Source organism: Perognathus longimembris, chromosome 7 (assembly GCF_023159225.1).
Source record: "Perognathus longimembris pacificus isolate PPM17 chromosome 7, ASM2315922v1, whole genome shotgun sequence".
NCBI classification, from domain to species: Eukaryota; Metazoa; Chordata; class Mammalia; order Rodentia; family Heteromyidae; genus Perognathus; species Perognathus longimembris.
The window spans coordinates 67,930,022-67,953,760 of NC_063167.1; the positions used below are offsets into that span (position 1 = coordinate 67,930,022).

The 23,739-nt window shown below is 38.7% G+C and overlaps 1 protein-coding gene across 1 annotated transcript; it reads left to right on the forward strand.

The window, feature by feature from the left end:
- Positions 1–26: 26 nt before the first annotated feature.
- Dram2 (DNA damage regulated autophagy modulator 2) lies at positions 27–23,725 on the forward strand. Its single transcript, XM_048351765.1, has 8 exons — positions 27–133; positions 7,509–7,653; positions 9,848–9,915; positions 11,461–11,600; positions 20,663–20,840; positions 21,267–21,349; positions 22,584–22,676; positions 23,436–23,725. Exons 2-8 carry the CDS (start codon positions 7,523–7,525, stop codon positions 23,541–23,543), a joined length of 801 nt encoding a protein of 266 aa, XP_048207722.1. The 5' UTR covers positions 27–133; positions 7,509–7,522; the 3' UTR covers positions 23,544–23,725.
- The last annotated feature ends 14 nt before the right edge of the window (positions 23,726–23,739 follow it).

Below are 23,739 nucleotides of genomic sequence, written 5' to 3' on the forward strand. Positions count from 1 at the left end.
GTCCGGAAGGCGCGGCGGCGCGTCCCCGAGCTGGCTGGGCGGCTCGGGAGCGCGCCTCAGGGTCCCGCCCTGGTATCCTGTTGCGGACGGGCGAGCTGGAGAGCCTTGGGCTGGCGCTGGCAGGATCTGCCAGGTAAGGCAGTTCGGAAGGTGGGGTGAGGGGATAGAAGTCTGGCCCCGATGCCTGGAGCAGACGTTTGGAAATGCGACAGCGGATTGGGATCTAGCCCGCGTCGTGCTCTGGGGCTATGCCAGTCACCGCGGGAGCCGACGCGCGAGCCCTTGATGCCCGCGACCCCCCAGGGTGTGTCTGTACCTGGTCTGTGGTGCGGGCACCCGGGAAGGGCTGGGGGTGTGCCTGGCCGTGGGCCAGCTTGGAGGGAACCCGTGAGGGGCTGGGGCGTGCAGCTGGGCTCAGCTCTCCGCGCCCCCACTTTGCTGTCTTCTCCCGTGGTTCTTTCTCCGCCCGATTGTCCCCCTTCTCACACCCCACAGCGGTGCTTCTTTCCCAGCTGCCTCCCCGCATCTTTTCCTGGGGGCCCCGGGTGAAGCGAAACGGACCTTTGCTCCAGAGCTTGCGGGACCTGGCGCAAAAAGAAAAAGCAAAGGCAAAAGCAGAGGTCTAAATACTATGGTGCGGGGTTTTGTTTCAGTGGATAAGGAGGACCCCCCCCCCCCACCCACCTTTGCCCCTCAAAAGAACACATTATGATTTGGGTTGGTAGAGTTCCCTTTGTCACTCCTGGGCAGATTCTGGATGGGGATCCTGGTGACCTTGTGTTCATTAACTGTCCGCTACTGTCCACAGTTGTGTTGCTGGGTGTGGTCCCCACCCGGAAAGGAAGTCTTTAGTGTCCTTGGGACTGTGTTTGTCATTTGCAAAACAAGAAACGGCTTGGGATAAACCTTCCCAGTTCTTTAACATTTTAGTTCGTGAATCAGTAGCCAACAAAACTCAATTTGTGTGACATTAGCAAATTTTCATTTCTTTTTCATTGTGACGTTTATCTTCTATATCCTTTTAGGATTTAAACTACAGGTTAATCTTACATTTGTTAAGAGGCCATATTAGGGTTTAGGGAGATGATCATTTTCTTTTGTGCTTTGCTGTCTGCCTGATGATCTGAAAGAAGCTCCGGGCTTTTGAAACATCCACAATTTACTTTCTTTTTTTAAACAGGTAGCTGGGAAGCTTTAATAAAAGTTTTGAATTGCTTAATTTTTCTTCATTCATTTTAAATTATTATACAGGTCATGTACAGAGGGATTAAGTTACATAAATCAGATAAAGAGTAAAAAAAATTTTTTTTCCTTTTGGCCATTCCTGGAGCTTTAACTCAGGTCCTGGGCTCTGTCCCTGAGTCTCTGTGTACACAATGTTAGTGCATTACCACTTGAGCCACAGCACCACTTCTGGCTTTTTCTGTTTATGTAGTACTGAGGAATTGAACCCCAGGGCTTCTTGCATGCTAGACAAGCACTCTGCCACTAAGCCACATTCCCAGCCCCAGGGGTACATTTCTTTTTGAACAATGTCACAGCTTCCCTTGCTCTCTCTCCCTCCCATCCTTACCCACAAGTTATATATAGTTCTTTTCCCACATAGTGTCTAGTGAGTATCACTGCTGCATTTGTTTACCCTTGTCCCACCCTCCCAACAAGAGGTTTTTTTCCTTTGTTGCTGTTTTTGTTTTCTTTTCTTTTTGTCTTGTTTGTTCCTTTATCCATGTTTACTTTCTTCTTATTTCATAGTAGTTGCCCCTGGAAGATGCCATTAGAAATCATCTACCAGGGACTGGAACAGTAGAGTGCTTGCCTAGTATGCATGAAGCCCTGGGTTCGATTCCTCAATACCACATAAACAGAAAAGGCTGGAAGTGGTACTGTGGCTCAGGTGGTAGAATGCTAGCGTTGAGCAAAAAGAAGCCAGGGACTGTCCTCAGGCTCTGAGTTCAAGCCGCACGATTGGCAAAAACAAGAAGAAGAAAAAGAAAGAAATCATCTACCAGTGGCTTTGCATGTTTGTGAAAAAAAAAAAATTGGAACTGGAGTTCTTACTCCTGGAGCTTCCAAGAAAGCACAGAAGATAGGGGATAGATACAAAAATATTTCGTTGAACATTCTTATTGATGTGTCAAATTTATGCCTACATATTTTCAAGTCTTTTAAGGGGTTCCTGGAATTGTTAACCATTACAATTCTGAGTTTATTGGGAACTACTCTACCTTACTTTCAGCTTTCCAAAGGATGAAAATACCTACAATTGTCTTTCTATCCTAATCTGTGAACTTCAGTTTCTCATTGGTGAAATGTTAAAATTATCTCAAATCCTGCTGTAAATTGAGATAATTCGTACAGAACAATTTAATTTTATAGGATGCTAGTGACTCATGCCTATAATCCTAGCTACTCAAGAGGCAGAGATCTGAGGATTCCTGTTCAAAACAAGCACAGGTTCAAACTGAGAGGCTCTTATCTCCAATTAACCATAAAAAAGCCAGAAATGTAGGTGTGGCTGAAGTGGTAGTATGCAGTCTTATGCAAGAAAGCTAAACAAGAGCACAAAGCCCGCAGTTAAAACTCCAGTACATACACGTACTAAAAAAGCAGTTGTGTTACATGGGTGGTTACTTACTGTAACATATCATATCATATCATATCATATGCTTATTTTGTACCAGTCTAAAAAACAGTCCTTGGAGGGTTTGTTTGTTTTACAAATAAGAACATTGTAGCTCACGAGTTAAATGACTTACCAGAAATTGTATCACTGGATATTAAAGATGTTATTGTTCAAGCTACAGACAGTTTTGGTGCATTTGCTAAAAATATGTTAAAAATCACATGGCTAGAAACAATAAATTTGTATTTTATTTCTCTGTAGATTTCAAGACTTGAAAAAATACAGTTTAGACAGTTGTGAAGACTGAAACTTTGTGAACTCCTAAAACAGGTAATTTCTCCATATTCTAAAGGAGGAACACATGTCTTTTTTGATTGTTTGTTTGTTTTTTGCCAGTCCTGGGGCTTGAACTCAGGGCCTGAGCACTGTCCCTGGCTTCCTTTTGCTCAAGGCTAGTACTCTACCACTTGAACCACAGCTCCACTTCCAGCTTTTTCTGTTTATGTGGTACTGAGGAGTCGAACCCAGGGCTTCATGCATGCCTTGCAAGTACTCTACCGCTAAGCCACATTCTGGCCCTGAGGAACACATTGTTTACCTATGATGGTACCCTAATCTTATATGTGTTATCTCATTTAATTATTGGATAAACCTCAATGAAGCTGCTATGGTTTTAGACATTTTAACACACAGTACTAATAGTTACCATTTACTGTGCATCAGCAGTGTGTAGGCTTTTTTTCTTGTTCTATCATGTCAGTACAATCTCTCTAATGACTATGTACCCCAACCTAGTGAAACTCCATTACAAGGAAATGCTCTATGTATTTACTGTCCTGCTGGCTGTTACTAGACAAAGGTGGCTTTCAGCATTTGAAACGTGACAAGTTTAACAGAGGAACTGAAATTTTAATGTTTACTTAATTTGAACCAATTGAAAATTTAATCAATATAGCTTCATGTTCCTATTCACTACTTAGAGACACTGCAGTCTGTGCTGCCTACATAGGAGAAACTATTTCAAAGAAGTTATGAAGCTTGACCAAGTTTACATAATTTTATTTTAAAAAATGTTTTGAAACCAGATTAACTTGAGAGAATTGTTGGGGTAGTGAGAGATGGGGGAGAATAATGGAAGAGTGACATTGCTCAAGACGTGTTTGACTCATAAAACTGACGTGTTAAGTTGAAACTCCTTTGTACAATGACTTAAATGATAAGTTAAAAAATAAAATAAAGTTTTTAACCAAAGAATTGCCTTAGAAAAGGTAACTTGGCAATGAAGATAGACTAGATGAGGGGAAGAAAAACAGATCAAGGGAACAAGAGTTCTGAGTTAAATGAGAATCTGAATTAAGTGTACACTGGGAGGAAAGATAGTCTTTACCAAGTTATAGAAATAGGAATGCCATTATCCCTTGGTATGGCTTGTGAAGAAAGCCTAACAGTTTCTCTGCATAGTTGCATATTCTTAGAACCTGGATAGCCCAAGAAAAAAATAACACTGCATTCTGAAGTAAATAAAAATCAAACAGAAAAATAATCATTAATGAAAATTAAAGAGGGCTTAGTGTTAGTTGTTTATTCATTCCACAAATACTGAGTGACTCAGCTAAGTAGAGTCAGCAAAGGCCTTATCAACTTTAGACACCCTCCTAAATTTTCCTACTCTAAAAGAAAAGATCTGTAACAGATATGCAAATCAAGTATTCTCAGAAGAATAGATGCTTACTTCTAGATAGAGGGAAAGTTGGTGCAAGAGAGTGATTGAGTTCTGTTTTTAATAGGAAGGATCTATATGTCTAAAAAGATAAATGGGACAAAATAATACTTCTACCAGTGGTAAGAACAAAATATTTTGAAATCCCTGTAGCCAAAACATCTAAATGCTGAATAAATTATATTTTTATCCTTGTAAGTGTATAGCAGATCTTAAAATAAATAAAGGTAAATCCTCAAGGCTGGAAAGTCAAACAGAGTTGAAGATAGAGTGGCAAGTTAACATTGTGTTTTCTCTGGGGTCATTTGGCTGATAGAATTAAGTACAAGGAGGACCAAGGGATGGGCTTCCTATGTATGGTTCATACCAGTGTAGGCAGATAGCACTCAAACCCAAGTGATCTCAAGTATATACTTCAGCAGGCACTGTTCATATGGTAGTTTGTGCAAATGGTACCTATACTTCAGTGGACAACATTTTTAGAAAATATAATGTAAAAATTTCCACTTAAAATTATATAACTCATATCTTTGGAGAACGACTTCCCAAATTCAGTCAGCATCTAAGTAGTCTACACATTCAGTTAAAGGTAAGGCAGAAATATATTTCCCTCCTGGCACACAGGACAATCATGAAGAAATTTGCCTATTTTTCACCATAGGTCTAGGTGGGAGAAGAAAGATACTGATTAAGTACTTGAAGCTGTAGGGTTTGCCATCACTCAAGTTCAAGGTTCAAGTTTACATTCAGGAAAACTGACAGCCAAAATGAATACAGAGTTGGTTCCTTTTAGTCATGTGCCAAAGTGCTTTACAAAAGGACATATAGATGCTCCCTAAAATAATTCACCCTCCATTAAGTCTTTTAGAATGCTTTCAGATTAAGGTCTTCTAAATTTAAACGTCTTGATTAGAAACCATAAAATTCATGCAAGAATGGGCTGAAGCAATGAATATGGAGTTCGGACATGGGAATTAACTGGAAACAAATTAAAATAGCGCCTAAAGAGATAAGAAAATGAAAAGTAGACATGATTAAAATAAAAATGGAGAATTTTTGTTTTTTTTTTGCCAGTCCTGGGCCTTGGACTCAGGGCCTGAGCACTGTCCCTGGCTTCTTCCTGCTCAAGGCCAGCACTCTGCCACCTGAGCCACAGCGCCCCTTCTGGCCATTTTCCATATATGTGGTGCTGGGGAATCAAACCGAGAGCTTCATGTGTAGGAGGCAAGCACTCTTGCCACTAGGCCATATTCCCAGCCCAAAAATGGAGAATTATTTTTCCAGTAACTGCTGCTGGAGAAAGTACCTATGGGTGCTTGAGTTCAATTAACTAAGTAGAAGAAGAAAATGAATTATTGATGAATGGGTAAGGACTAATAGGAAAAAGGAGTAGAAAGAGGAGATCATGATAACTTAGCAGGAAGATCCTCAAATCAAGCTTTATAATGGTGATTTTAAGGACAAAAGAAAACAAACTTACAAAGCACGATGTAAATGTCCTTATTGAGCAACAAGTCAGATGATTAGAGCAGATGACAAGTGCAAACTGGCTGAGAGGTCATTGTTTAGAAAGCCCATCTGAGGAGGAAGTTGAGCACCATCAATCAATCATAGAGACTAGCAGTCCTGAGGATATTTAAGGAACTCATGAGATATAACTAAAATTTTTAGGTCATCAAGCTGTGAGGAGGTGGTCCTCTAAGGTTTTTTTTTTTGCGTCCATGGGAGAAATTCCTTGTAATTTGAATAAGTTTTGTTTTTTCTATGTGTTTCTTGTTTTTCTGTGCCAGTACTGGGGCTTGAACTCAGGGCCTGGACATTGTGCCTTAGCTTTTTCACTCAAAGCTGGCACTCTACTACTTGAACCATAGCTCTTCAGCTCTTCTGTGATTTTTTTGTTGGTGAATTGGTTTCAAGATCTCAGCCTCCTGTAGGTGGAATGAGCCACTGGTTCTCAGCTAAAAATTTCTGTATTTAAAAACTTAATGTATTAAGATGTAATGGTTTTTAATATGCATTATTAATGCTATTTTTAGTTTGTTTTTGCACTGCTAGAGATGGAACTCAGGGTCTTATGCATGCTAGGCAAGTGACACAACCACTGAGCCACATTCCTAATCCCCAGATTCACATTACTGACCCATTGTTATATAACAGCTATGGTTTGGAATTTTTTTATTTTTATTTTTTTTTTCCAATCCTGGGTCTTGAACTCAGAGACCTGAGCATTGTCCATGGCTTCTTTTTGCTCAAGGCTAGCGCTCTACCACTTGAGACACAGTGTTACTTCTGGCTTTTTCTATATATGTGGTGCTGAGGAATCGAACCCAGGGCTTCATGTATAAGAGGCAAGCACTCTACCACTAGGCCATATTCCCAGCCCCTACAGTTTGAAATTTAAGAGAGAAAGAAAGATATGATAAATATGTATTTAGGCCCTTTTATGCTGACACTTTTAGGTAGGAGCTAGGTCACCATTCATACCCTAAGTGCCCTATCTTCTAGGAATATGCAGGCCACAGACCCCTTAAGGGACTTGAGCATCTTTATATTTTGGTATTAGTGAAGTGTTTGGACCAATTTTTCTGATGACACTGACAGACGACCACATATTTAATATTGCAAAGACCTTAGGAAGTTATGAAAATAATCTGGTAGAAAATGATGATTGTTTAGATAGATTAGTGGCAATGAAGATGGAGAAAAGAGGTAGATTGGAAATTTAGGAGAATAAGCAGTATTGGTACTTGGTCATTTGTGGGAATGACAGGTTTTTCTGTGGCTAGTGGGTGAATGAATTTTGGTTTGTTTATTGAAGTGAGAATTAGGTTGGCATGAGGTATGCTTTCAGAAGCAGAGCAGGTCTGGGTGATAAGTACAAGGTTCTAGGAGTGGATGGCTAATATAGAATGGAGGAGACTTATGAATGAATTGTTGTGCCTTTTTTGTTGTTGTTGTTCAGTCCTGGGGCTTGAACTCAGAGCTTGAGCACTGTCCCTGGCTTCTTTTTGCTCAAGGCTAGCACTCAGTGCCACAGTGCCACTTCTGCCTTTTTCTGTTTATATGATGCTGAGGAATAGAATTCAGGGCTTCATGCATGCTAGGCAAGCACTCTACTGCTAAGCCACGTTCCCAGCCCTATTGTGTCTTTTTTTTCTCTTTCAGAAGACCTGTTTGAAATGTGGTGGTTTCAGCAAGGCCTCAGTTTTCTCCCTTCTGCCCTTGTAATTTGGACATCGACTGCTTTCATATTTTCCTACATTACTGCAATAACTCTCCACCATGTCGACCCGTTTTTGCCTTATATCAGGTCAGTGAAATGTATTTGTAAGAGAATCTGTATAACTCATCCGTAGCTTCTGTTGAGGCTGACATTTTATGTCAGTGTTTTAAAATTCAGATTTTTACACTGGCATTTCAACAACAAAGGGAACATAAGTTAGAACTTGCAGTTAATTCTTCTCTGTGATACAGTATTGTGGAGACAAGCCAGGGACCACTGGTTCATGCCTTTAACCGTAGCCACTCAGGAGGCTGAGATCTGAGGATTGTGATTAGAAGCCAGCCTGGGCAGTAAAGTCCACGAGACTCTTATCTCCAATTAATCACAAAAATGCAGAAGTGGAACTGTGGCTCAAGAGCATTAGACTTAAGTGAAAATCTAGTGGACAGCACCTTAACCCTGAGTTCAAGTCCTAATAGCAGCAAACAAAAAAAGTATGGATACAGAGAAACACAGAACAGTTAATGAACTGTTTAATGGATTGTCATTCTTTAGTGCTATGTTTTGCAGAGAAGTGTTTTGTATTTCCTCAGAACAAAAAATTGAAATTATTTTCCCCTTAAAATGAAAAACATTTGCAAATAACAATGATGATTGGAAAAGGTAATAGAACCAACAGGTTTATTGATCTACTTAATGTATTCAAAGTGATGTTCTAAGTATTCTTCATGTGTTAGATAATCAAATCCTCACAACATTCATAGGAGGTAGAGTCTGTTCTCATTTCAGAGAGGAGAGTATGTAAGTCAGATCTCTGTTACTGTAACAAATATCTGAGATAATTAGCTTATAAGAAAAAAGTTTTATTTTGGCTTACAGTTTCAGAGGCTTCAGTCCCTGACCAATTGAAACTGTTGCTTTTGGCCTATGACCAGGCAGCATATCATGTCAGTAGCACATAGGGAAGTAAAACTTTTGTTCATGACCTGGAAGTACAAAAGGGTAAGGAAAGGGGGATAATTCCTTCAAGAGCATGCTCCCAATAATGGAAGCACCTCTCACAAAGCCCCACCTCTTAGAGGGTCCACAACCTCCGGGTGCCTCTCTGCAGACCAAACCTCTAAACCATGGACCTCTGGAGGCCACTCAAAATCTAAATTATAGCAGAAGATATGAGGGTCCGGGGTGACTTAAGTTATTTTCTCAATAAAACACAGTGATTCAGTAGGTGTTGAAATCAAGATATAAACCTGGGCTGTTTGGCTGTAGATGTTGTGCTCTTTATGACATGCTGGTTAGATATTTCTTTTTATTATTATTATTATTATTATTTTATTTTATTTTTTTTTGGCCAGTCCTGGGGCTTGGACTCAGGGCCTGAGCACTGTCCCTGGCTTCTTTTTTTTGCTCAAGGCTAGCACTCTGCCACTTGAGCCACAGCGCCACTTCTGGCCATTTTCTGTGTATGTGGTGCTGGGGAATCGAACCCAGGGCCTCATGTATATGAGGCAGGCACTCTTGCCACTAGGCCATATCCCCAGCCCCAGGTTAGATATTTCTAATACATTAAGTATCAACAATTAATTTTGCATAAATAGACACAGACATATATATATAATATGCATAGACATATATACATATATATGTAAAGTTGACATCTACAGACATACAATATTTATGCACATAATACATCACATATGCTAATATAGATTGTACATTTATAAATCTATCCATCTATCTATTTATCTACTTATTTTTGTCAGTTGTGGGGCTTGAATTCAGGAACTGGGCATTGTCACTGAACTTTTGCTCATGGCTAGTGCTTCACTACTTGGGCCATGGCTCTACTGCTGGATTTTTGGTGGTTAATTGGAGATAAAGAGTCTCATGGATTTCTCTATCTGGGCTGGCTTTGAACTATGATCTTCAGATCTTAGCCTCCTGAGTAGCTAGGATGACAAGTATGAGCCACCAACTCCTTGCTTGCTCATGGACTTTTTTTTTTTTTTTTGCCAATCTTGGGGTTGAACTCAGGGCCTGGACATAGTCTCTGAACTTTTGCTCAAGGCTAGCACTCTACCACTTGAGCCATAGCGCCACTTCTGGCTTTTTCTGTTTATGTGGTGCTGAGGACTTGAACCCAGGGCTTCATGCACACTAGGCAAGCACTCTACCATTGAGCCACATTCCCAGCCCTCATGGACTTTTAAATGAGAAAAATTTGAAATACTTCCTGTTATCTAAAGTGAGAAATATGCATACTTTTTTTTTTATCTTTCAGTGACACGGGAACAATAGCTCCAGAAAAATGCTTATTTGGGGCAATGCTAAATATTGCTGTAGTTTTATGTAAGTATTGGTTAATCAAAATTAATAGCTGAATTACCATTTTCTTTTTTAAACACTATGATACTTCTTTCTAGTAATACTTGAGAAAATGGTGTCACTCAATAATTCATCACAGGTATACTCCTTTTTAAGAGAAAAAGAATTTGTACAAATGCCAAATTGTGAAAGTAAACCTTGAAGAAATATCTGTAAGGGCTATTAGACTACTTACCAAGTGAAAGTTCTAAGTAGAACCAAATAGTCCATGAGGCCTTAGATAGACTTCTTCAACAACCATTAGGGGAAACAAACTACAGATGCAATTGACCAGATCTAAGTTCCTTTGGAAATAAACAATTCAGAAGCTTGTAAATAGAGATGGAATTATGATTTATTTTTGATGCACATTTTTTTTTGTTGGGGTGGGGCTTGAACTCAGCTTGGGCACTGTCTTTGAGCTCTTTTACTCAAGACTAAGCGCTCTACCACTTTGAGCCACAGTACCACTTCCGATCTTTTGATTTTTTAAGTGATACTCTAGTGCCAAAGAAATGCAGTGTTTGGCATACCTCTTTGTGAATCAAAGTTTTATACTGACTTACCTAAAATATTTTTGTCCAGTGTGATTATTTTAGAAATTTATTATTCACATGAGAAAGGATCAGGAAAACAGTTCAGTTTACAGAAAATTTATATATAATCTAACCTATGTATATAATATCTAATATACATTTGATTTATATATAAGTATTATGTCTTATATACTCGTAAGGTCTTTGGCACTGTTTCTGCAGTTGAAAGTTTGATTTGGCATTTTCTTGAAAAATAAGTCTGGCAAAATGGGCTTTATTGTTTTGTGCAATGGACTGTGTATCTGATTGAGTCAAGTTGTAATAATTTGAAATAGGAGAATAAGGCTCATAAGCTTTTTTTTTTTTTGCTTATGTACTTTTCATCTAAATTCTAGAACTAGTTGGTTTTTATGCATATGATAAAAGTATTTTGTGTCTTTTATAACTTTTTTTGGGGGGGGGGTGCCAGTACTGGGGCATGAATTCGGGGCTTGGACACTGTTCTTTAGCTTTTTCTCTGAAGGCTACCACTTGAGCTACTTGAGTTCTCCCACTTCTGGCTTTTTGGTGGTTTAGTAGAAATAGGAGTCTCACAGACTTTCCTGCCTGGGCTGGCTTCAAACCTTGATCCTCAGATCTCAACTTCCTGAGTAGCTTGGATTACAGGAGTGAGCCACTGATGCCATGCCATATAACTCTTATTGCGAGGACTTTTCAGAGGATATTCGACTTGTCTCTTTAAGTTTTTACTAAATAGTTATAGGTACAAGGACCACAGAGGTCAGATGACTTGCCAGATACATAACAGATGTATTCTGATTTGTGTTTTTTTTTCTTAAAATCTATTTTTTTGTCTTGTTGTTCTCTCACATGAACTTTAAAAAGAAAAAATTCCTGGGATCTGGATAGCAGTGATATTTGTGAACTTTGCAGTGGCAACTTTCATTCTCTGGTTATTTATTACTTTGTTGTTTTTCTGATTATCTCTTCCCAGATATTGCTACCATTTATGTTCGTTATAAGCAAGTTCATGCCCTAAATGCTGAAGAGAACCTTATCATCAAATTAAACAAGGCTGGCCTTATACTTGGAATACTGAGTTGTTTAGGACTTTCTGTCGTGGCAAATTTCCAGGTTTGTGTTTTAACCCAGTGTAGGTATTTTTCTGTGTTAAACAGGAAACCTGAATGTTAATATTTAGCATTTCCTGCTATTTACCTGGTAAGGAAACCTGAAAGGTTTACCTGCTGTCAATGTTTTTTTACCTTTACCTTAACAAAATGGCATGTTAATGCCTTCAGTATTTTTAGATTTTCTTAGAAAGAACTACTTTGGCAACTAAAAAATTTCATATTAAATAATCAAAACAAACATAAATCACTGTAATTTTTTTTCTGGGATTCACAAGACAGTTTCTAGACTTTATTACTATGTAGTTGGCGGTTACTTCAGACCAAAAAGAGAATTGATACAAATAAGTGGCACAGATACTGATTTAAATATTGGCTGTTGATTTGTGTTTAATATGCTTGATAAGCTACTATCAATTACATATTTTTGTCATTGTTTCTGTTGACTGCCTGCATTCCTAGATGCCCAGTCCTATACATGAGGAAGTATGAGAGACTTTGAAGCTTTTCCAGATTTTTCTCAAAGAATTATTGATTGATTGGTTGATTGATCCAGTTGTGGGGCGTGAACTCAGAGCCTAGACATTGTCCCTGAGTTCTTTTTCTCAAGGCCAGTGCTCTACCACTTTGAGCCACAGTGCCACTTCTGCTTTTCGTGGGAGAAATTGGAAATAAGAATCTCGTTAGGACTTTTCTTCCTGGACTGGCTTTGAACCTCAATCCTCAGATCTCAGCCTCCTGAATAGCTAGGATTATAGGCATGAGCCACCAGTGCTCTGCTTTGTTTTACTTTTTACTTTTTAATTGTAAAGGTAATGTGCAGATAGGTTAGAGTTACGTAAGTCAGGTAATGAGTACATTTCCTTTTGAACAGTATTACCCCATTCCCTCATTTTCTCCCAGTTTTTTCCCTCCTGAAGTTGTATAGTTAATTTCCAACATAGTGTCTAGTGAGTATTATTTCTGAATTAGTTCACCCTTTGTCCCACCATTTCTGTGCTGAATCCTCCCCAAATCAGATAAACTTACAAAAAAGACAAAGAACAGCAACAAAAGGGAAAAAAGCAGAAGAAGAAGGGGAAAAAAAAAAGAAATGCAAACAGTAAAATCAAAGACCTCTTGATTCCATTTCTTTGAGTTCATTTCGGTAAGCATCATTTTATATGATCATATACACTAGCTATTGAGTCCTTGTGATCCTCTCCTAAGAATATCCTTCTTTGGTCTCACTGTGTGAATGCTGAGAGTCCTGTTTAGTTTTTCATATCCAAGTGTAAATTTTTTTGTCTTTCACTATCTATTCAGTTTACTTGTAGATGTATAGGCGCATTCTAATTATTACAAATGAGGCAAACTGTGCAACCTATGTTTCTTTGGGTCTAGTTTATTTCACCTAATATAATTTTTTCTGTCTCAAAGAATTTTTAATATTGCAGTAGCAGTCAACTTTCACCAAATACAAGCTTATGAAACTTAATGATGAATGTCTTCCAAGAGATATATTGTTAGGCCATTTTCTTTTTCAGCAAAAATCACTTGTAAGTACAATCAAAGACAGCCATGACTTTCCTAATCAATATCATCTAGTTGGGACTGCAGTTGTTGCTGGCAGTGTTAGTGATGTCTATTTTGTAAACTTTACCAATCTGTTGTCTATTGACATTCTTTTAGAGGACTCTTGGTAATGTTGGCTACATCCTGAGTATATGGTGTGGGGTATTTTTGTTTTTAATTTCTCTGAAGTCTTTAAAGTTTCAGTATAGATAATATGATAGCCTGTTTAAAATCTAAGAGTTATTTGAAACCACATTCATTATAGGAATATACATACGTGGGCATACTATTGTGTCTCTTAATATCTTCTAATCTTAGTCTGCCTCTGATTAGTTTCTACTGCTTTCTGTAGATTTTTTTTTCATTTTTAAACTAGAAATTAATGCCAGGGCTTTTATATTTTCCAGGCAAGCACTTTTGAGATAAGCTCCTAGTCCTATACCTAGATTAGTTTATACTTACAATATTCTTGTATCAGCTTCCCTACTCTCTGGAATTATAGGCATGCCTCATCATGCTCAGGTTATTTTTGTTTATTCATTTTGTTTTTTGCCAGTCCTAGGGCTTGGACTCAGGCCTGAGCACTGTCCCTGGCTTTATTTTTTATTTTTTGCCAGTCCTGGGGCTTGAACTCAGGGCCTGAGCACTGTCCCTGGCTCCTTTTTGCTCAAAGCTAGCACTCTGCCACTTGATCCACAGCACAGCTTCAGGCCTTTTCTGTTTATGTGATGCTAGGCAAGCACTCTACCAAATCATTGTAGATTTTGAAGCACTTCTGATTTCTGGAATGGGGTGCTCAATCTGTAGTAAATTCTATGAGTACTGTATAGTCCAAGTGGTTAGTGGGTTAATACTTAGCTGCTATAACAAACTGAACTTTTTCAATAGCCCCCCCCCCCCCAAGTGTTAGAGATCAAACTCCAGGCCTTGTGCTAGGCATGTACTACGTCCCCACTCTAGTTTATTTCATACATCTATGCATCCAGTATACATTTCTGGCAGATTGGTGTCTTTTCTCCTGGTCTCTAGCCATCTTCAAGATTTGTCATTCTCTAGAGCCTGCTTGTTGACTCAAACAGTACAAGGGATTCGGGCACACCTTCATTTTAAAACTTTGAACCTGTGTACATAGAGGAGCAGCTCAGCAATATCACACCAGCTCCATACGTAGAACAAACTTAACAACAACAACAAAACCCCGAAACAAAAATCTTCAATGACACTTACTAAAAAATAAGCTAGGCACAATTTCTTTTGACCCAACTTGATAAATCTAGGGACTATTCTATGTGGTTTTGCAGTAGAGGAGAGATACTGGGCTCAACTCTATAAAGGAAAGGGAATTTATAGGCAAGAAGTCAAGCGGGAGCTGGAGGATGGAAAATTACTAAGAGGAAACATGAGTAAGAGTAAGGAAACATGAGTAAGAAGGGATTCTGGCTGAATCTACCTCATGAGATTCTTGCTGAAGACAAGCCAGGGCGATTACACATCACCAGGGTGACCAAGGAGGTTGAAGAACTGAATCAGGATGCTATTTAGGATAGGGGTTCTGGCTAAATTTACCTTCACTGTAGCCTGGAGTTTAATCTCTAACTCTCCTTCCTTTCCCTTCCCTTCCCATCCCATCCCTTCCCTCCCTTCTCCCCTTCCCTCCCCCCCCCCCCCCCCCCCGCATTCTTTAGATCTTAGCTAGGATTATAAGTATAAGACACTGGTGCTCAGCTTCCTCTGCCAGCCTGCCTTCTTTCCTTCTTTCCTTCCTGCCTGCCTTCCTTCCTTCCTTCCTTCCTTCCTTCCTTCCTTCCTTCCTTCCTTCCTTCCTTCCTTCCTCCCTCCCTCCCTCCCTCCCTCCCTCCCTCTCTCCCTTCCTCCCTCTCTCCCTCTCTCTCTCTCTTTTCTCTCTCTCTCTCTCTCTCTCTCTCTCTCTCTCTCTCTCTCTCTCTCTCTCTCTCTTTCTTTGCCAGTACTGCTGCTTGAATTCGGGGCCTGGGCACTGTCCCTGAGCTTTTTTGCTCAAGGCTAGCACTTGAGCCACAGTGCCACTTCTGGCCTTTTCTGAGGAATCAAACCCAGGGCTTCCTGCATGCAAGTCAAACACTCTACCACTAAGCCACATTCCTAGTCCTTCCTCTTCCTTTCTATGCAAGCTTTTATTGCTTATTTAAAATGGTAAATGCATTGTCATTTCTTCCTTTTCCTTTTTTATTTTGCAGAGACAGACTAGCTGGTTTATACTGGGGAAATTGAGTAGCAACTAAATCTATTCATGGAGTACTACAGCTCAGAAGAGAGTTGAGCACCATGTGTTTGAGAGCTTTATCTGTGTTTTATCTCTTAAGTATTTCTTGAACATACCTGCTTATTTTCATTTCTCTTTCTACTTCCCTCACACCATCTCCTTTTGAGCCAAGCAAGATTCCAACATCTCTCATTGGACCCATGCCACAGCTTCTTCAGTAGTGCCTCTCTATTCATTCTTCCTTTCCTCTAATCAGTCCTTTATGTTGCAGCCAAACTAATCTTTTGGAAATGTGTGTACCTCTCACCCTTTTCTCCCTGCACTCTTGCTTAAAGCGATACAGCTTCAAAATTTACACAAATACACACACAAAATGGGAGTCAAGAGAGGGAAAATTTGATAAACTGCCAAATATTTAATTAATTCAAAGATTTTCTGTGATCAGACTCTTTAGCTTCATTCTGCATCATTCCTATTCTGTGTTGGTTTTAACTATGGTTTGGGGTTTTTTTTTTTTTTTTGGTCTTTTCTTTTTTAGTACTAAGGATCAAACCTAAGGTGTTGTATTTGATAGGCAAGCACTTTGCCACTGAGCTATATCCCAGCCCTCATTCCTATTTTTAATATTTCTATTGTATATAACACCGGCCATTTGTAAAAACTATTATTACAAAGGTGATATACTAGTGACATGTTTCTCATTAATTATAGGTGTAGTGGTTTTATTCACTATGGTTTTTCTAGCAACTAGCCTAGTACTTAGCACAAACTGATAGATTAGCTCATGGTTTTTCTTTTTTTTTTTTCTTTTTTTGGCCAGTCCTGGGGCTTGGACTCAGGGCCTGAGCACTGTCCCTGGCTTCTTCTTGCTCAAGGCTAGCACTCTGTCACTTGAGCCACAGCGCCACTTCTGGCCATTTTCTGTATATGTGGTGTTGGGGAATTGAACCCAGGGCCTCATGTATATGAGGCAGGCACTCTTGCCACTAGGCCATATCCCCAGCCCCAGCTCATGGTTTTTCTTGAACTCAAGAAATAAGTTCCTTCTTTCCTCAACAGTATGTTCTCTGCACCAAGTCCCTCTCCCCCCTTTTGTGTGTGTACTTATACCAGGGCTTGAACTCAAGGGCAGGGCACTGTTGCTTAGATTTTGCTCAAGGCTGATACTTTACCACTTGCCATATCTTCACTTGCAGGTTTTTGGTGGTTAATTGGAGATAGGAGTCTCACAGACTTACTGTCCAAGCCATCTTTGAACTGTGACCCTCAGAATTATAGGTGTGAGCCACCAGCTGCTGCCTTACAAACATGTTCTCATTAATGAAAACTTAATGAGAGAAGTGAAAGGGACTAAAAAGGTTGAACAATTTTATTATTACTGGTTTTCCTGTATTTAAAGAAATGGTATTTGAGAAATGCAATGTAAAAAATACAAATCAAATTCCTTTGAAAAGCAGTGTGTGACTAGTATTGAACAATGTGAAAGTGTAATAAGTAATCTCATGGAACACTTGCAGGAATTTTTCCCTTCTGGAAAGACTTACCGGCTCTCCTGCCTGGGCTGGCTTTGAAGCACAATTCTCAGATCTCAGCCTCCTGAGCAATTAGGATTACAGGTGTGAGCCACTGGCACCTAGCTTAAAGGATACATTTTTTTTTTCAAATTCTTATCATCAAACTGATGTACAGAGAGGTTACAGTTTCATACATTAGGCATTGGATCCATTTCTTGTACTGTTTGTTACCTTGTCCCTCATACCCCCCTCCCTCCTCCCCCTTCCCTTTCCCCTGCTGAGGTGTTCAGTTCACTTACACCAAACAGTTTTGCAAGTATTGCTTTTGTAGTTGTTTGTCTTTTTTTACCCTGTGTCTCAATTTTGGTATTCCCTTTCAATTTCCTACTTCTAATACCAGTATACACGGTTTCCAATATACTCAGATAAGATTACAGAGATAGTGTAGGTACAACCACAGGAAGGTGATACAAGAACATCATCAATTATAGAAGCTACAGATACAGATGGGATGTTGAAAGTAGTTACAACTGTGATATAACAATCATTTCCATAACATGGAGTTCATTTTACTTAGCATCGTCTTATGTGTTCATAAGGGTATAGCTACTGGGCTCTTGTGATGCTCTGCTATGACTTGCCTAAACCTGTACTAATTATTCCCAATAAGGGAGACCATAGAGTCCATGTTTCTTTGGGTCTGGATCACTTCACTTAGTATAATTTTTTCCAAGTCCTTCCATTTCCTTACAAATGGGGCAATGCCATTCTTTCTGATACATTTTTTTTATTAAAGAAAATATTTTAAAGAGGATATAGTACAAATTTTGCATATGAATTTGAGATTTTACTGAACTTACAAATGAAGATGGTAGTAGATACTATAAATTCATTCTAAAGAGTATTCAAAGGACTATACATTTATAGTTAGAGAATGTTGAATTTAGAAATTGATGCAAAATTAGGAAAACTTGGAATAGTTCACAGAGTGAAAATTGGTTGCATTCAAGAGGACGTGTAAGGATTATTTAGCTTTCTGTGAACTAACTTCTGAACTTGTGGTATTACAGAAGTTCCTAACATAGACTTGTAAAAGATAAATGAAAGCATACTTAGGTAGGGACAGCTAATTGCAAAGGCTTGTCAGGATATTTAGCAGCCTCAGATCTTTCCTGATTTCCTAGTCTCTAAAATGACCAAGTTAAATACACTGGACTCCAGTTTTGTATACCCCCATTTCAATTTTTTTTCATCTTTTAAGAAAGTTTCATTGTTGTTATAAAGGTGATATACAGGGGAGTTACCATTTCATAAGTCAGGTAATTAGTACATTTCCTTTCAGACAATGTCACTCCTTCCCTCACTCTCTCCTAGTTTTTTCCTTCTGTCCCCACCCACAGGTTGTAGAATTGACTTTCAACATAGTGTCTAGTGAGTACCACTGTTGCATTTGTTCACTCTTTGTCCCTTCATTTCTGTGTCTTTTCCTAATACCTCCAAAGACAGATAAATGACCAGAAATGACAAATTTAAACAAAAATATTGCTTCCATTTTCTGGAGTTCATTCAATAAATATTATTTTATATGATCAGAAGCACAGCGGTATTGGGTCTTTGTGTTTCTCCCTTAAGAGTATCCTCCTTTTAATCTGTGTGTGAATGCCAAGAGTCCTGCATAACTTATCATATCCCCATGTATTTTAGAGCTAACTTACACATATGAGAAAAAACGTGCACCATTTGTCTCTCTGAATCTATCTCTTGACTTGCCTCACTTAACATGATTTGTCCTAGGTCCATCCATTTCCCTGCAAATGACATAATATTATTCTTTCTAATGACTTTTTAAAATTCCATGTGTGTAGGCACCACATTTTTTTTATTCACTCTGGGCTGTTTCCATAACTTGGCTATTGTTTATTGCAGCAGTGAACATGGATGTGCAAATTGTCCTTACAGTATCTTAGCTTGTGATGTTCTGGGAAGATGCCTAGGAGTGGCATGACTGGTTTGTAAGGCAGTGCTGTGTTTACTTTCTAAGGAAACTCCAGACTGCTGTCCAGAGTGATGGTACTGGTTTACATTCCACCAACAGTGCAGTAGGGTTTCTTTTTCCCCATACCTCCCCCAACATTTGTTTTTGTTTGAATTCATGACCATTGGCCAATCTAACTGCGGTGAGGTGGAATCTCAGAGTTGTTTTAATTTGCATTTCCTTTATGGCCAGGGATGATGACAATTTCATGTGTTTCTTTGCCATTCTTACCTCTTCTAAGAAGTCTTTCCTTAACTCCCTGGCTCATTTAGTGATTGGTTTACTAAGTTTAGAAAGGGTTTATTTCTTGAGCTCCTTATATATCTTAGATATTAAGTCTTTGTCAGATGTATTGGTGGTAAAGATATTTTCCCAGTCTGTTGGCTGCCTTTCTAGTTTAGTAATTATGTCTTTTGGTGTACAGAAGCATTTTGTTTTGATATAATCCCAGTTGTCAAGTCTTCTACCTGCTGTGCCCCTAGGACTCGTCTCAAAAAAGTTTCTGCCTATTCCTTTAAGTTCTAGTGTTTCTCTTACTCTCTGTTGCACTAATGTCAAAGGTTTAGGTCTGATGTTGAAGTTTTTTATCCACTTTGAGCTGATATTGGTGTGTGGTAACAAGTAAGGATCCAATTTTAGTTTTCTGCATATGGATACCCATTTTTCCCAACACCAATTATTAAACAGGCTACCTTTTTCCCCACTATGTATCTTTGCTTCCTTATCAAATGTCAGATAACTGTAAGTATATGGTTTGTTTCCAGTCTTCTAGTCTGTCCATTGGTCTTTGTGTCTATTTTTGTGCCAATACCAACCTGTTTTTGTTATAAAGCTTTGTAATAGAGCCTATGGTCCATTTCAACTTTTAGAAAAAATTTTTTGCTATTCAGGAGGCTGAGATTTTAGAATTGAGGTTCAGCTATTCAAGTTGCTAGGATTACAGGCATGATACCCCGGTGCTCAGCTGAAAATTTTCTAATTATAGAATTACCTTGTCACTTTGAAGCAGAAGTTGTCTGTCTGTCTATCTTTATCTATGTGATCCACCTAGTGTTAAACAGTAAAATATAAGTAGATACCTGTAAGAATAATAAGACAAAGAAGAAAACAGTTGTATTTTATGTATTCCTTTCTGCATAATCTAAGCCAAACCAGAACAAGAAAGCCTTAATTGACATAGAAATTTAAGTTAGATTTAAATTGAAATTACCTACACTAGCACTGTGTTTACTTTATACTACTCTTTTTCTATTATCCTATCACCATGTAGCATACTGGGGATTTTCCTTATTTTTAAAGCTTACTATTTATTGTTTATGAAACTTGTCTAGAATGTAAATTCTGTGAGGGCTGGATTTCTGTCTGTTTTGTTCACTTATGTATCAGAAGACTTACAGCAATGTGTGACACCCACTAGTCACCATCCAAACCATATTGTTAAGTGAGCAAAACATTATTTTCAGTGGCAGAATATGAAGTAATTATTAAGTTTTGCCGTAACTTCCAGATTCATGTTGAGTATTGTGAGAGAAAATGACTTAAGGAAATAATCTAGAATCTTCTGAGCTCCTTGGCTCAGTGAATGCCTTGAGGATGTCTGGTGTGTCAATGTATATCCACAGTGTTGTGAGTTTCCTTCATTGGGGTGTCTGGTGTATCAGTTTATTGCCACGGTATTATGAGTCTCTTTCATTGGCATATTCCTTTTTTCTACTTCTCAGAAAACAACTATTTTTGTTGTGCATATCAGTGGAGCTGTGCTCACCTTCAGCATGGGCTCATTGTATATGTTTGTTCAGACCATCCTTTCCTACCAAATGCAGCCCCAAATTCACAGTAAACAAATCTTCTGGATCCGACTACTGCTGGCAATCTGGTGTGGAGTGAGTGCACTGAGCAGTATCCTTCGCTGGAAAATGTGGCTACCATTGGAGGGGAATTGAATCACAGAATTTCAGTGAGCACCCTGGGCAGCAGCTTTTGAGGGGTTAGTAATCCTAAAATGAAGGACTTGAAACCTGAAGTGCAGCTTGAAATATAGTAAGGGAATGAGGAACAAAGCCAGTGTTTAGTCTAATCATATCCAATTCAAAATAATGAAAGCTGAATTAATACCCTCCCTACAAAGTTAGCTAGCCAGAGTTGGTTATGATAGAATTGTTCATTTTCCAACCAAAGATGGGTGGGATTGGCTGTAACAACTGTTTCGGTTACACATGTCTGACTTACCCTTTTAGACTTTCAATGTGATTTTTTGTTTTGGATCTACAGGTTTAAATTTAACAAATCTTCTCTGAGATTCTTCCTTGACATATTTTTCTATAGTGTTGACTTGCTCATCCATTTTGCTCAGTGGTGATTTGGGCACTGGTGCAGAACAGAAACTCCACTGGAACCCTGAGGACAAAGTAAGAACTTGAAGAGTCTATGAAGCTTATCTTTATATTAAAGATGGCTATTTTGAAATAATTATGTACTGTGATTATTTTCCAGATAGATAAAGTTTATGTAGAATTTATTCATATTTTCCGGACACCTGAGATTTGTGGATCTTTTCAGGGCATGAAGGGAATTGTGACTGTCACAGTTTCCTGAGATATTGGCTCTCCAGAATATGGACATAGTATACAATATGCCCAGCTGAAGTTTTCTCTTTCTTCTCTTTCTCTCTCTGCTGGTCTCCTTTCTTCTCTCTTTCTTCTTTTTCTTTCTGTCTCTCATTTCTTTTTTCCTTCCTTCCTTCTTTTCCTTCCTTTTTTTCCTCTTCCTCCCTTTTTCCTCCTTCCCTCTCTCTCCTTCCAAACACTTGCTTTCATAATTAAAAAGATGTCTTGTCCCCAATTCTTATTATCTAGAACTTGATTTTGGTGTCTACATTTGGGTTCCAGTGAGCTGGATATGGGAATATAGACAGTGTCTTTGAACCCCAGAACATATATATTCTAAGTGATAAAGCAAGTTTATCTGTTTTCACAAACTAATACTTTATTCCCAAGCTGATATTTATTTAATTTTATTTTAAGCCATTTATTTTCAGAATTAGTGCCAAATAGGACATGCTTTTAAAATGGAATGAAATAACTTATTAGATTCTCCTAATTATAAACCACATATTTGAAATTCTAAAAACAGACCTTATTAAACTTTATGGAGAACATTTCTAACCTTAGTTGCATGACTCTATTATGCCTTAGTTATTTATGTGGAAGTTTCATTTGTTCTAAATAAAATTAAAATATCGTGTATCATTTAGAAGAAATATGTAATGTCTGCTCTTTAATTTCAAGGTCTTTCCTATAAATTTGAAGGTAGTTCAGTGTGTGTGTGTGTGTGTGTGTCTCCTAGGGCTTGAACTCAGAGCCTGAGTGATGTCACTGAGCTTCTTTTGCTCAAGGTTAATGCTCTACTGCTTGAGCCACAGTGCCATTTCTGGCATTTTTGGTACTTTAGTGGAGATAAAAGTCTTGCAGATTTTCCTGCCCAGGCTGGCTTTGAACTGTGATCTCAGTCTCAAGAGTAGCTAGGATTACAGGTATGAGCCACCAGTATTTGCTGAGAATTTAATTTTTTTAATTTGAAGAATATTATGAATTATTTGAATGAAATTTTACAAAAACTATTCTTTTTTTCTCTATCACTTAGGGTTATGTGCTTCACTTGGTCACTACAGTGGCAGAATGGTCTATGTCATTTTCCTTCTTGGGCTTTTTTCTGACGTACATTCGCGATTTTCAGGTAAGATTTATGCAGTCCAACCTTGTTTTAAGTAGAATAACAGAACGTTCCATGTGTCTGGTTTTTCAGCAATTAACTTTAAAATCTTACACCAAAAAGGTGATAGGTGTAAGAATAACTTCTCAGTTGAAGTGGTTCCTGAGTTGGTATATTTCCACATAGCTGGGCCCCGGTGGCTCATGCCTATAAATTGTAGCTACTTCAGGAGGTTGAGATCTGAGGATCATGGTTCAAAACCAGCCTGGGCAGGAATTCTGAAACTCTCATCTCCAGTTAACCACCAAAAATTCAAAAGTGGAGCTGTAGTTCAAGTAGTAGAGTGCTGGCCTTGAGCCAGAAGACTCAAGGACAGTGCCGAGGTCCTGAGTCCCAGCCCCAGGACTGACACACAGATACACAGACACACAGACACACACACACACACACACACACACACTCACACACACACACACACAAACATATTTGAAGAAATTCTTTCATTGAATTTTTGTCATCTGTGTACATTTATATAGGCCACCTCAAACATTTAGTTTTACTAATTCTTCATAAAAACAAAAGAAAAATAGGGAGCTTTCTAAACAGAGAAAGTTTTTTTCTTTACATTTGGTCTAGAGGATGATGCCTTTGGAAATGCAATAGCCCTCTTGCTGTTAGATGAATGTATATTTCTAATCACAGGACAGTCTACAGAGTAACTTCACCCAGATCATCTCTCTTCAAGGAGCAAACTTCCCAATATAATTTTCTTTTCTATTCCAGAAAATTTCTTTACGAGTGGAAGCCAATTTACATGGACTAACCCTCTATGACACTGCCCCGTGCCCTGTTGCCAATGAACGAAAACCACTACTTTCCAGAGATATTTGAGGAGAGGATAAAGTATTTCTGTGGTGATCATGATTCTCAGGGATTGGGAAAAGGTCCTTATTGCACTCTGAAAATTTCAACCACTTAATCAAGGTGGACAGTGACACTGGTGAATCCTTATGATCAAGAGACATGAAATAAGCCATTTGATTAGTTATTTTAGAGGACATCACCAAATGAGGCTCTGGTGGCTTAT